Consider the following 12,875-nt stretch of genomic DNA (forward strand, 5'->3'; position numbering starts at 1 on the left):
GTACAGTGTGTTAACCTGATAATGTCTGCATTTGATCTTATGAATTGGGTACCTATGAACTCTGTATAATACATATTGTAGTTTTTAGCCAGACCTTTTTTATTGTAATACATAACCAGATGTATAAATACAGTGCCTGCCTGACCTCATAAGGTCACAGAGGAAAACTGCTGATTAGCTGCTGACTAAATCCTGCCAAGAGCCCCTATCAACATCCCACGCCCTGCTGCCCACTTATCTACAGTGGGCAGAAGTGATATCAACAGCTGGTTCAGGGAGAAAGAGACAGCCAACTAAACGTGCCACATCCACATCATGTGTCTGAATAGCAATAAAGTCTTTAAACACTGTCAGATATTGTCTAAATAAATCCATTCAGAAGTTCTTTCTTCCCTAAAACCGTTATACAAACTCTGACAAAAAACTTGTAATCATGACAAAATAATCATAAAAATCTTGTAATTGTTATATACAGGACCTATTATGCAATGTACAGTCATGAAGTTTTGATCATGAAATAAACATGACTAATATATCATCACTCTTATTAAAGGTTACCAAAATGACGATAAATATTCAAAGAACTAAAGTTATATTTTTTATTTTACATGTATTTTCCAAAGTGACTTACAGTTGAGGAAAACAACAAGCAATTGTATTTGTCAAGAAAGAGAACACAGAGGGATATAAAAGATCAAGAAAAATAAAACGTTATTTTGAAATATAAAGTTAAAAAGTTACAGCTATTTTCAAATATAAAGTTTAGTACAAAATAATACATATTTTACTGTGGTATTCTAAAGAGCCATTTAAAACGTTAACATAACACACAATACGGCTTTTACTAAATAATAGAAAACTGTTTATATACTGTAAATACATATTTTAATTGTAGAATATTTTATAATGATTTTCTTCAAAAATCTAAAACTTTCATACAAAAATGTGTCAATAGATAATTCTCTCTAAACTCTAAAATTGTTTAGAATTGTGCCTTATTTCTGTATTCGTCTGTATTCCTGCTTTTTTGTCCAGTAGACTGCCATCTCTCAATTCAGTCAGCCCCCCATCCCCATCCCCTTCACCATAACCCCCCAACCTTCTTGCTTCAAAAAATGACACAAAAGATATGTTGCGTTTTTTTTCAGCTCACAAGAGCTCCACAGCCCCTCTGAGTGTGCTTTGTGTGTTGGGTGGAGTGGTGAACCTTGGTTTTCACATCTTCAACAATAATCATCACAGCATAAACACTCTCAAACACACACACAGACACACACACAAACAATCATGCTAACGTTTAAGTTATGCTTAAGTCTAACTTTTGTTGGGGGACGCAGGGTGGCCGGTGTAACCCTCCCTTAAATCAGACATATCCCCCCAGACCCGTCTCCCCCCGTACCTCACGGGCTTCAGCACCACTGCATTGTCTGAAGGGCCGAGACGGGGCGCTTGTTGCTGCCCGCTGTCTGCGCGCAGGGTACTTGACAATGGCTGCCTTTTAAACGAGACAGACAACTAAAAGAAAGACGACGTCATTCCTCCTGCCTGCTGTTCTCACCTTTTATCCGCTCAGCTCTTGTACTTTTTTCTTCTTTCATGTAGGACTTCATGCTTTTTCATTCCTTCAAATTCTTTACGCCTTAAGAGTTGGCTTTAGAATTTTCTTGAACTTTTTGACTCATACTTTTGGGATGGTTTATAGTGTGTAGGAGCTTAAAATGATAACATTGTTTTAACATTAATATTTAAGAATTGATCCTTTTTATTATGCGAGCATAATTATAAGCAGCTGGGGCGTCAAAAAAAAAGTAAAATAACAATTACATGTTTCCCATGTTATTTGACACAAAACTTGTAAATGTGCTAATTTTTTTTACCGCATTTTAAAAATATGTAAAGAATTCTGTAACATTAAACAGTAAAATGTCGTAAAAAAAATTTTTCTCTTAAGTGCATTTATGCTAAGGCCTATAATATTTAAATTCATGACCAGAACATTATTATATAAAATAATGTAAATATATACAAAAAAAATGTTAGAACTGAAATTCACAGATTTCAAATATCAAAGACACTTTTGCACTGAACCCTGGTAGATTTCCGACCCGGACCGACTTTTATTGAACACATAGCGTGCTGTAATTCCTCTTCAAAAGCCACTACATGGTGCAAGCCCACAGAAAGGCCACCCAAGCTTTAATGGCTCTCTTCCTGCCTCATCTACTTTAATCTACATTATATTTCGAGTAGATCATGAGCCGGTCATAGACTATGGTGAGGCACTCAGCAGCTATTTGCGTGGGCAGGATCAGTCATACCTCAGTGTAACGGCTGCCCTGTCGATGCCATGTTCTGCTCTCCCCCAGCAGGCTGGCGTATGGCTCCCACTAACTTCTGCGCTGCAGCTACATATAGCAGCTCAAGCTGGTAATACACTCATCATGTCGAGCCCACTACCCTTCGGCACAGCCAAATGTTTCCACAGCTGCCCCTTTTGTCTCTGCTTCTTGAGTAAACAAAAGACAGATACAAATTAATGACCTAAATTCATAGTACAAAAAGAAAACTATTATGTCCCGGCAAGGCAGGAACGGTCAGTTCCAGACAGATGTTTCGCAGATTTGTATGTTATTTGAATGTAAATACAGCCACAAATCAAAAACTGAAAAGTGCACCCTAACAATAACTTTCGTAAAAACTCAAGAACACAATAAGGCGACTTCATTCTTCACCACACTACAGAAAGGCACACAGAATTTTGTGCATTTGAAAACTTCTTCGCAATTCAAAGGAGGATGTCTGTGTGTGTGTGTTGGGGGGGTGCAGGCTTACCGCACGGGACCATCTGTAGCAATGGCCTGTTGAGCAACGCTCGATGACTTAAAAGTGGTCAGCCCTCAGTGCATCTGCAGGCCAGGTTTGCTGAGCAGCGAGACATTAGATAAAGCTGATTTGTTCGCTGGAAAACTGTACTTGAGGAGCTTTGGGAGCGTGTATGCGTGTGTAAGGAGGGAGGCAGGGGGAGGGGTTGGTCTTCATACAAGCTGCTGCACATTTTCCCAGGTCCAACCCACGCCTTTACTGGAGCACCAGCCAGACATTTAAACAGCATACACACACGAGCGGTGGAAGACTGCGTACACTTACGCTCACGCACGCACGCACGCACGCACGCACACACACACACACGCGCGCGCTCATCCGGACAATATACTGAATCCACACACCTCACGCACTGGAAAACATGTTTCCACCCACACAAACATCTACAGTAAATACAATTAGTTAACCAAAGGAAATAAACACACCAATCTGCATATCATCCTTTCTTTGGCAAATCTGAGAGAAAAAAGGCACGGATGAAAGATGAAGGTTCTTATAATTTATTGCAGTTTGCACACAATTTAAAAATTTCACCAACAGCACACCAAAAAGTACAAAACTAAACAGCCTCGTAATTTACTTCCCTTGAGAAAATGAAACATACTATGATTGTCAAAGCTAAATGTCTAAATCCATAAAAAGAACAATGTCAACATAGCAAAACAAAAAACCTCTCAAATGGGAAGCAAATACATGTGAAGTAAAATCTTCGTTTTTCAGACAGCGATTGTCTTAAAATCCAACAGATATTTTTCTTCAATTCTATTCCTCCCCCTACTCATAATCTACTAAGTTTGAATGTGACAGAGTTGCTCTTCACACCTGGGTTTCAAGTAAACTAAAGGGGTGTCTAAAGTAAGGATATGCTTCATAGGCTATTTCACAGCTTCATTTTCCATTCAACATAAGAAAAACATCCAGTAGTCCAGCGTTTCCAGTTTTCACCCTCTGAGTATAAGCTGATAACAGTAGTTTAAGGCGGTCAAGTACAATAGTAGAAGCCAACATAAACCAAAGAAAAGAACGAATAGAAATGAATCAACCACACAGCTTATGTTTTTCTGTCACATTTTAGAGTGCAAAGGTAAAAGTACCACCGTGCAAAACGCCACGAGGAGCGTGCGCTGTTGGCAAAGCTCAACCTTTTCGCTAGTCGTTGCACTGGTCGAATATATGGTCGTTCCTGAGGCCTGTGTAGGCCCGCACGCTTGTGTCCAGACTGAAAAATGCGCGGAGCCGACGGCCCTCTCTGACTTAAGTAGTCCAAACGTTTCAGCGCTGTGCGACTACAGCGTAAACCCATGTGTGTTATTTCTCTTTGCTTTTCATTTCTCTAAATTTGATGATGAAAATGTGTTTTTGTGACACAAAACAAACAAAAAACAGTTTCACTGAATGTTTCACATTTAAAAAAAATCCTCGATATAATTCTACAAATTTAATTAATTTTGAAAGAAAAACAAACAATAAAAAATAAAACTTTTTTCTTCAAATAAACATTTTTCAAATTCCTCTTACATTTGCGATAACTCTTTTTAACAATCAGATATGTATAAATCATTCTTTACGTAACAATGTCAATGTTCCAGTAATTTGATTAGGTTCAGAATCAGGCTTATAAATTTCAAAAAGGCCTCTTTTGCACATAACACTAATTTCATTCAGCTTCAAAGGTGCAGCCAACCCTGCCAAACACGTTCTACTCAAAAATAAAAGACCTATGCATTGAACACAAAGCACTCGGAAGAGAGAGCGTGTCGAGCTTTATGCTGTTTAAAGATCCTTCAGCTTTCTCCGTACAGATGAGGACACCCATATAGAAGAGCCACGTGAACGTGTCTTCATGGCATTCGAATCTGAAGCAAGTGCCAATTGAAAAGATAAATAAATAAATTACAAACAGAGCCGACATGATTCAAATGACGACAGCCAGTAAACAGGACTGAGACAAACAGCAGTTGAAGACCCAGCAGTGCGCGAGGAGCCACGCTAGCTTTCTAAACAATAATGATAGCGATTCGATGTGCGTTGACACCTGCCCCCCGTTAACCTCTGAATCCTACAGTGAGCCGAATCGCTTGGCGGGCGTATACGCCGCAGCCTGATGTCAGTGCATTTCCACAATCTTCGCAGCCCAGAATAACTTCCTAGCAGAACCCCCGAATCATTCTCTAGTGATGAAAACTCAAATCTACCGAGGAATCAAATGAGTTCATTTAAAAAATACACTCTCTGATGCAAAACAACAACGAAAAAGAGTAAGTTAAATAAAATTCATGCAATTTCTACAGCGGTAATATTAAAGGTTTTTTTTTACAGACAGGTGCCCTGACTGTACTGAATCAGTCAATTACAGTGTACAGCAATACAGCAAGTCACATCTTTTTCAATATACAGGTCAGACATCATGCAACAACAGATTCCGTTTTAAAAACGAAAACTCTTAAAACACTACGGAAATCTCTAGAAATGCAGCCAACGTAAAACCCAACCTCAGTAGTAAACAAGTGATGTTGTCGAGCGACTGCAACTAAAACCCAAACGATGACTTCAAATAAATCTGAGAAAGGATACAAAAATGCGGCAACTGATATGAAAAAGGAGGCTGTACATTGCATGAGTGCCTTTTTGTCTTCCATCAGTCAAGTTTCCTACAACAAGTTAAAAATGTACAAGAGCTTAAGAAATGTGTGATTTGAGCTTCTCTGTGCAGAGACTTCTTTGTGGGATTTAAAGGACCGACCCGCTCACACCGTGTGTGCATGTGTACGTGTGCATAAATACACAACCACGCGTCAGGTATGACATTTGCAAATTATAGTAGTGCACTATATATACACATACTCCAACATGAGCTGGATGTGTACAGGTAAATATATGATCGTAGTACCCGTTTAGTGTGTGTCCTTGCTTTTAAACTCCTCTGTCTAGAAGAACCTGAAATCTTCATATGCTTTTCATGGCGGATGTTCCTTAAAATTTTAGGAGTGTGTACAAATGTGTATACTGTAAATTATATACAGTTTCAAATACCAATGAATCATTTTCTATCAAAGGTGGTTATTGAGCACCTATGTTTTATATAAAAAAAACTAAAGAGAAAAGAATAAAAAGAGACCAGAAAAATATATATTAAAAGAAAATCAGTAGTAACATTTTCATGTGCTAGTAAAGTGCAATTCAACAAGATTTGCAATGTACATACAAGAAAAATGACTGATTCAGACCTTCTGCCTCACTCTTACCTTTACCCTCAAAATACCATTCAAACCTCTCTTATTAATTTAACAAGCAGTCCGAACAGATTTCTAGCTTCATTTCCACAGTTCTTGAGAACTATCCTCCAGCGCCCAGTCTCTGACAGTGGGTAGATTGAGTGCCTCGCTCTTGACTGAGAGCGAGTTGACCAGTTCGCAGTGGAACTTGCGGATGTGTCGGTACAAGTCCCCGGACTGCGTGAAGCGCCGCTCGCACCACTTGCAGGCGTGCGGCTTTTCGCGCGTGTGCACGACGGCGTGCCGGCTCAGGTTGTGCGAGTACTGGAAGCTCTTGCCGCAAGTGGTGCATGTGTAGGGCTTCTCACCCGAGTGTGTCCGCTCATGGCGCTTCAACGTGTACATGCAGGAGAAGGTTTTGCCGCAGATGGAGCAGGTGGGAACGTTGACGTCGCCGGTCGGCTTGGGGCGTACGCCCTCCTGCTCACGAAAGTGTGTGCTTAGGTGGATCTGCAGGATGTGGGGGCTGGGGAAGACCTTGTTGCATAAGGGACACATAAATATCTGAGTGTGTGGTCCCCCCAGCATGCTGGAGACGTAAGGCAACAGGGAGTTCTCGACCCCCACGGCCTCCTGCGCTCGCTCGTTTTCTCCTCCCAGGACGTCGTCGTCGCCTCTTTTATCATCGCGGTCCAGCTCGCTGGCCAGCGAGGCCTCGCGCAGGGCTGAAAGGTGCGCCTCCAAACCCAGTCTCCGCTGCGCTACGAGGCTGACGTGGGTTCCGTTGGTGTTGGGCGGATCCTTCAAACCGCTGTGCTCCATCTCGTAGTCTCTGCCCACCAGATCGTCGTCATCCGAACCCGAGTCCTTCTCCACCTTCACCTGAACCAGAGTGCTCTGCAGGCTGTCTGGGGTCACCGAACTGCAAAAGTAAGGGTTCCCGGCCATGTTCTCCCCAGGACCACCACTGACGGCAGACTTTACAGAGAGGTCGAGAACACAGTCAGCATCTGCGGAGATTCTCCGAGATGCCGTGGAGCGACGCGACATGGAGCCGGTGGAGCTGCTGGGGCTGCCGGCAGGGGATTTACTGGCATCGGGACCGTGTGGCTCGGCTGACCTGGGGCTAGCCGTGGGGGATGCGGTTCGATCCGAAGGCAGGCGCATCCACATGCTGCCTGGTTCCTGAGGACTCCCCCTCTTGTTGTCAACATCCTCGTCGTCGCTCTGCAGCAGGTCGGCGGTGGCCGGCCGGCCCGTGCTCCCGCCCTCGGAGAAGCTCTCCACCTTGTCAGAGCAGCTGGAAGCATCTTCCTCCCGCTTGGTGCTGTCCGCCTCGGTCGTGGCCTTCTGCTTGAGCTTTTTCTTGCACACCTTAACAATGTCGTACATGTGGAGGAAGCTGGCGGCGGCCAGCACATCCTCCACCGGAAGCGATTTGAACTGAAGCTTTCCTTCGTACATGAACTCGAGCAGGAGAGCGAAAGCCGGGGCCGTGACAATGTCGCTGTTCAGATGAACAATGTCCCTTTTGTCTAGCTGGTCCTTGTAAAAGAGATGGAAGTACATGCTGCATGAGGCCAGCACTGCGCGATGGGCTCGAAACTGGGCATCGCCGACCAGCACGGTGGAGTCACAAAGGAAACCCTGATGCCTCTGCTCGCTCAGACACTGTAGCAAATGTCTGCTGTGGTCTGGAAACTCCATGCTGTCTTCATAACCTGCAAAAGACCGCAGATGTTAGTGAGGCTGGCTAGAACAACAATTGTTTTGTCTGCAGCTATGTAGAACTTCTCTCTTTCCCAGCCGCTCTCTCTCTCGCGCTACATGCACACAGACATACTCTCACACTCTAATTCTCTCTCGATCTCCCCTCCCACCCTCTCTCCCTCCACCCCTGTGGGAACACTGGAAAAATGTTCGGCACAGCTCGAACATAAAAGGATTACAAAAAAGCACATTTAAAAAATATTACATCACAATACAAATTACACTCATTTTCTTTACCTCCCTCGGCCGCTTGGAAGTACCCAACAGTGTGTTTTACGCCAATTTTCGAACTAAACCTTTTAATTCACCACTTACAACTTTTAGAACCATAAAAACCCGGACACTTAACCTAAGCATTTAAAGGATTTTAATATCCCTACTGGAAATGAAATATAAATGGAAGTTATCAGCCGCGTGTTTTTCCGCCGATCTGGAATATAATCAGATGTGTGATGTAACGAGCTGAAGCCCTGATTCCACACATGTCTGCGAGAGAATCTTTCCTGTGCTTTCTCTCTGTTCTCCCGGAGCGGTTATTTATAATAACCCACTTTGGCCAGGACGCCAAGTATAGGTAACAGGCTTACAGGTACACAAACAGCTAACTGTCGTGGGCACACGGCATAAGTATACTAAGCACCGTGATCTCTAAGGATACGACAACTCAGGCGCAAAACATCAGGGCGACGTGCGTAATTGACGACGGTCACTTTCCAAATAAAAACGTAACAATGCTACACAATTACAAAAAAACAGTCATTCTGCAAATAAAGGAAAATAAAATGTTAAGTGAAGCAAAAAATCTGAATCACACCTGTTACTCGCAGAGACAGTTCCTGTCTAAAAAAATGCACGGGCATCATGTTCGACCAGCGGACTTGAATGAACTCATTTGAATCTTCATTTAAATCTGATTGGAATACCATGCCAAGCCCCCCCACGCTACCCCGAACAGCGTTCAAACCTTCATTAATGAGGGGCTTATAAGGGGACGGGGGGATAACAAACCTCTCGCCAACCCTCTCCTTCCCCCTTTCCCCCTCCCCGAATCTTTGGAGAAACGGTACATCCTCCCCAAAGAGGCAGTCCACAGCAGATTTACAATACAATCACTTTAAGTGCCTCATAGTCCACATCAATCGTAATCCTTAAAATGGCTAAAAATAAAGATTGCAGGACAGCTCACAAGGTAGCGATCACATTAGGAGACTGGGAGGACAGAGAGGGACGGAGAAGGAGGCTTATGAACATCTGATCCAGCTGACTGAGACCATATGGCAGCTGCTGCCCAGATAAAGAGATTAAGACTAGGAGGAGTGCGATTACAGCTGTCTAGCCAATTCAGGCAGCTCAAATCTGCAAGTTCTAAATTAGTCCTTACAAACGGAAAAAAAGGAAAGAAGCAAGGACGCTCATTTAGAAACTCTTCTTGAAAAACACAAAGTTGAAATTTATCGAGCTTAAAGCCTTTTTTGGTCACTTTGTGAGATTAAGAATTTTGTTTTTTAATGGGCGAAAAGTCTATTCTGCAGCGCAAATCTGCTCCTTCCATTATTAAAAAACGTATAATATCAGCAAACAACGAAGATGATCTTCTTTAAATTAGAAGTACAATAACACGCATGACTTAACCTAACAAACAACAGCGTACCGTCACAAAACAGCAACAATCTTCCTAACGAAGTAACTGCAAAGTAACAAACAGAATAATGAAACGCTTGCCTGGAAACCTCTTCACGGCAACTAAAAGTGTCACTTGTCCCCAGCCCGGTTACGCTACACCAGCACAAAATCCTTCACTTCCCATTTCACCCAGCGCGCGCTCAGCCGATGGCAGACGCGCAAAAAGACTTAACGAAAGACCAGAGAGACCACACGATCCCTACACAAAACACATCCCTGTTGCCCGGACCCCCCGGTACAGTACCTGCAGTACGCATCAACTTGATTAAGTCCACTGTTGTGGTAGCGCCGGCTGTTACTCCCTTTACAGAATCAATGAAAGGGTAGAGGGAGGTGGAGAAGGAGACGACAGAGAGAGAGGGAGAGAGAGAGAGAGAGAGAGAGAGAGAGAGAAAATCAAACTGTGAGGGACAGATGCAAAGTGGAGGAGATGTTGGAGGGGAATGCGATGCCTCCTCCTGCACACAGATCCGCACACACACTAACTCGCAGTCTGTGCGTTAGAAGAAAAGACTGGGGGATGGCAGGCTGTCAGCTGCTCTGACATCATGTTCAGATGGAAATGCTACCTCCAGCTGTGCTCCTTTTACTGCCATATGCTGCTCCTCTACACTCTTGCCACCAGCCTCTCCTTTATACAACTTTGTTTCTCTTTCTATCCCTTTAAAGAAAGAGAGGAACGGAACTGTTGTGAGGTGAATCTGTAGAAAACTAGCCAATTCCCCCCTTGCTTATAATCTCCCAGCAAAGAAGAACTTGAAAATGGGTCTGCGTCTGAAAGCCGACACTTTTTTCTAACCTAGTTTCCTGCACTGAGAATTTAAATACCCTCAAGTTTTTTTTCTCTCCCCCCTCCACCTCTCCTTCCAGTAACCATAAACAAAGGCCAGCAAAGCACATTTGCAACTGACAGATCCACGCAGCTGATATTGTTTTCGACTTCTTTATGGTTCACTGGCCGCGCCATTACCGTCATTCATTTTACTAACCCTTTGGACAACTGACAGAGGGGGAAAGAAATAAGAAACAATGGGAACGATCATACGGGCCGTAGAAATATGGCGCAAACAAAAGGCACAGTATTCTGCATTTGGCCAACTCTGACTTGCCTACGTCTTTCATTGGTAGACGCATTCCACAGTTAGGTTTGTTTTTTATATTTTAGAAACTTTTTTGATAAGTGCAAAACGTAAATTTCCTAGCGTCAAAACAAAGACACGCAATTTAATTAACTGATGAACATAATTTTAAGGGAAATTATTCATTTAAACGCAATTATATACATTAAAAGTCGTAAAGATGGTAAGAAATAAACAATTATTTACTAATAACAGTAAAAGAATGAATAGCTGGCTGCATCTGTCAGGTATGAAACGCAAACACGCATGACAATATACACTTGTTCTTACGCACTGACGCAGGACTTTTAAACTAGCAGTAGGAGATTTCTAAAAATATTTCTATTAATAAACAGTTTTGCTCATCGATTATATTACACGTCTTATTTTACATACATCATTAAAAATATTTATTTAAAAAATAAACGCGTGCACACGGTTTAATGCCGCAGCATGTCAAAGTAAACTTGTTTTCACGACGCAGGAACTTCTCTCGAAACACTTGGCTGAATCGTGCAAAGTTAGCCCTTTACTTCTTCAATTTGAAACCTACACTACAATAAATAAATAATAAATAATAAACTACAGTTGCACGAGTCCATCTAGTCCTCGCGCAAGAAATGACATTCTCGCTACGTTAGCCGATCCAGCAGGCTACCGGATCACAAACACACATTCAACACCGCCGACGGTCTTTCTCTGGATCCTGACACCGTACGTTCAGGAAAAGCTAGCTTGTGCGGCTAACAAATAAAAAGTAACCATTCAACCCGCAGTGTCACATTTTTGCAGCAGGCCCCGATGCCACAGTCAGTACCGCGACGCGCTGTCGCGCAACTCATCCAGCGCGAGGGCAAACAGTGAAAAAGATCGTTACTTTCCCCCCATAACAATCCACCACCCCGTGCCTCTAACCCCCCTTTCATCTCCTTAAAGAGAACCTCGTATCACGGGCACTTACAGACAACAAGGTCCAACGTCTTCCTGCTTCCTCCGTCTAATCCTCTCCGCGAGAAAAACAACTCGATTGACTTTCAACAGCTTTCCATAACAACCTGCAGTGGCAGGAAAGACGGAGCAGGCGAGCGGAGAGACGCGAGCTGCGGCAGCCAGATGTTTCCGAGCTGTTGCTACTCAACTCTCCTGTAAAGAGGAAGCGCTTGACTGGCAGCGCGCAGGCCAATGGAAGAGGCGAAAAGAAAGCGAAGGCAAATTGGAAGCTGCCTCTGCGGGGGGAAGAGGGAGGGATGTCTCTTTCTCGGCGTAGGTTGACACCAGGCAACAGTGAGAAAGCAGAAAAAAAGGCCGAGCGAGCGAACTGGTTCCTCCGGCAGACTGGCGCAGAGCGCTGAGCGAGGGAGATTGCGCAATGTTACGTGGGTACTGTAGTCACGGGTCAGGCAGCGGTGAAGAACAGGTGCGGCGTAACTTCCTTCAACGCGCCGCAAAGCCACGCTGGAAGTGAGCGAGATATTCACGCTGTTGGCGGATTAAAGGACTCTTGTCTGTTAATGAGGAATAGAGGCATGGGCAAAACAAAAGATTTGAGTGTTTAACTAATTATAAGGTACAATTAAAAGAAATAGTTTAAATTTAACCACTGCAAATTATGAAGTTTGTAACAGCCGTTAACATGGACGAAACATACTTGCAATATTAATTCCCATGGGGAAAATTTAGTTTTGATTATATAATTATAATAACCATCATAATAATTAAATTAATTTCAAAGTCTTAAAATTCTAACATCGTTTTTAATCATTAAATAATTACATTTACATGAATTGTAATGCTAACATAATTCTGTGCTGTTCTTATGACCGTTATATTGCTGATTATGAGGCAACAACCTAAGACAATTTCACCTCAAAATAATATTTTGTTTTTCAAATTTCATGTAATATATAGCCTATATATAGAAAGAGAGATTAAAAATGTGACTTTTTGAAAATGAACGTATTATGAAATAAACAATTAAGACGATTGTGAACGTTTAAATGGATCACTGATACCTAACTACTGTAGCCTATATTTTGGTCAATGACCAAATTTCTCAAAGTTTTTGGTATAAAAATATATTTTAAACGGAATAGTTTGTCTTAAGTAATGAAAACAAAAACTAATTTCCCGTGTACGCCGTATGGCGTGACCAGTTTATATATTAAAGTGAAGAGTGCGCCTCAACAGGTGAACGTTTGCAATGCTA

At 42.6% G+C, this 12,875-nt stretch overlaps 1 protein-coding gene across 4 annotated transcripts; it reads right to left on the reverse strand.

Moving 5' to 3' along the window:
• Positions 1 to 3,367: 3,367 nt before the first annotated feature.
• On the reverse strand, positions 3,368 to 11,865 carry zbtb18 (zinc finger and BTB domain containing 18). Of its 4 annotated transcripts, none has more exons than XM_057341700.1 (2): positions 11,631 to 11,865; positions 3,368 to 7,819 (listed from the first exon to the last, which is right to left on the reverse strand). In XM_057341700.1, the coding sequence occupies exon 2, from the start codon at positions 7,803 to 7,805 to the stop codon at positions 6,198 to 6,200; it is 1,608 nt and encodes a 535-aa protein (XP_057197683.1). In that variant the 5' UTR covers positions 7,806 to 7,819; positions 11,631 to 11,865; the 3' UTR covers positions 3,368 to 6,197. The 4 variants fall into 4 exon arrangements, with proteins under 4 accessions (XP_057197683.1, XP_057197685.1, XP_057197684.1 ...); XM_057341702.1 differs by lacking the exon at positions 11,631 to 11,865 and adding an exon at positions 9,796 to 10,034; XM_057341701.1 differs by lacking the exon at positions 11,631 to 11,865 and adding an exon at positions 9,591 to 9,789.
• Positions 11,866 to 12,875: the final 1,010 nt, after the last annotated feature.

This window comes from Triplophysa rosa, linkage group LG9, assembly GCF_024868665.1.
Source record: "Triplophysa rosa linkage group LG9, Trosa_1v2, whole genome shotgun sequence".
Lineage (NCBI taxonomy): Eukaryota > Metazoa > Chordata > Actinopteri > Cypriniformes > Nemacheilidae > Triplophysa > Triplophysa rosa.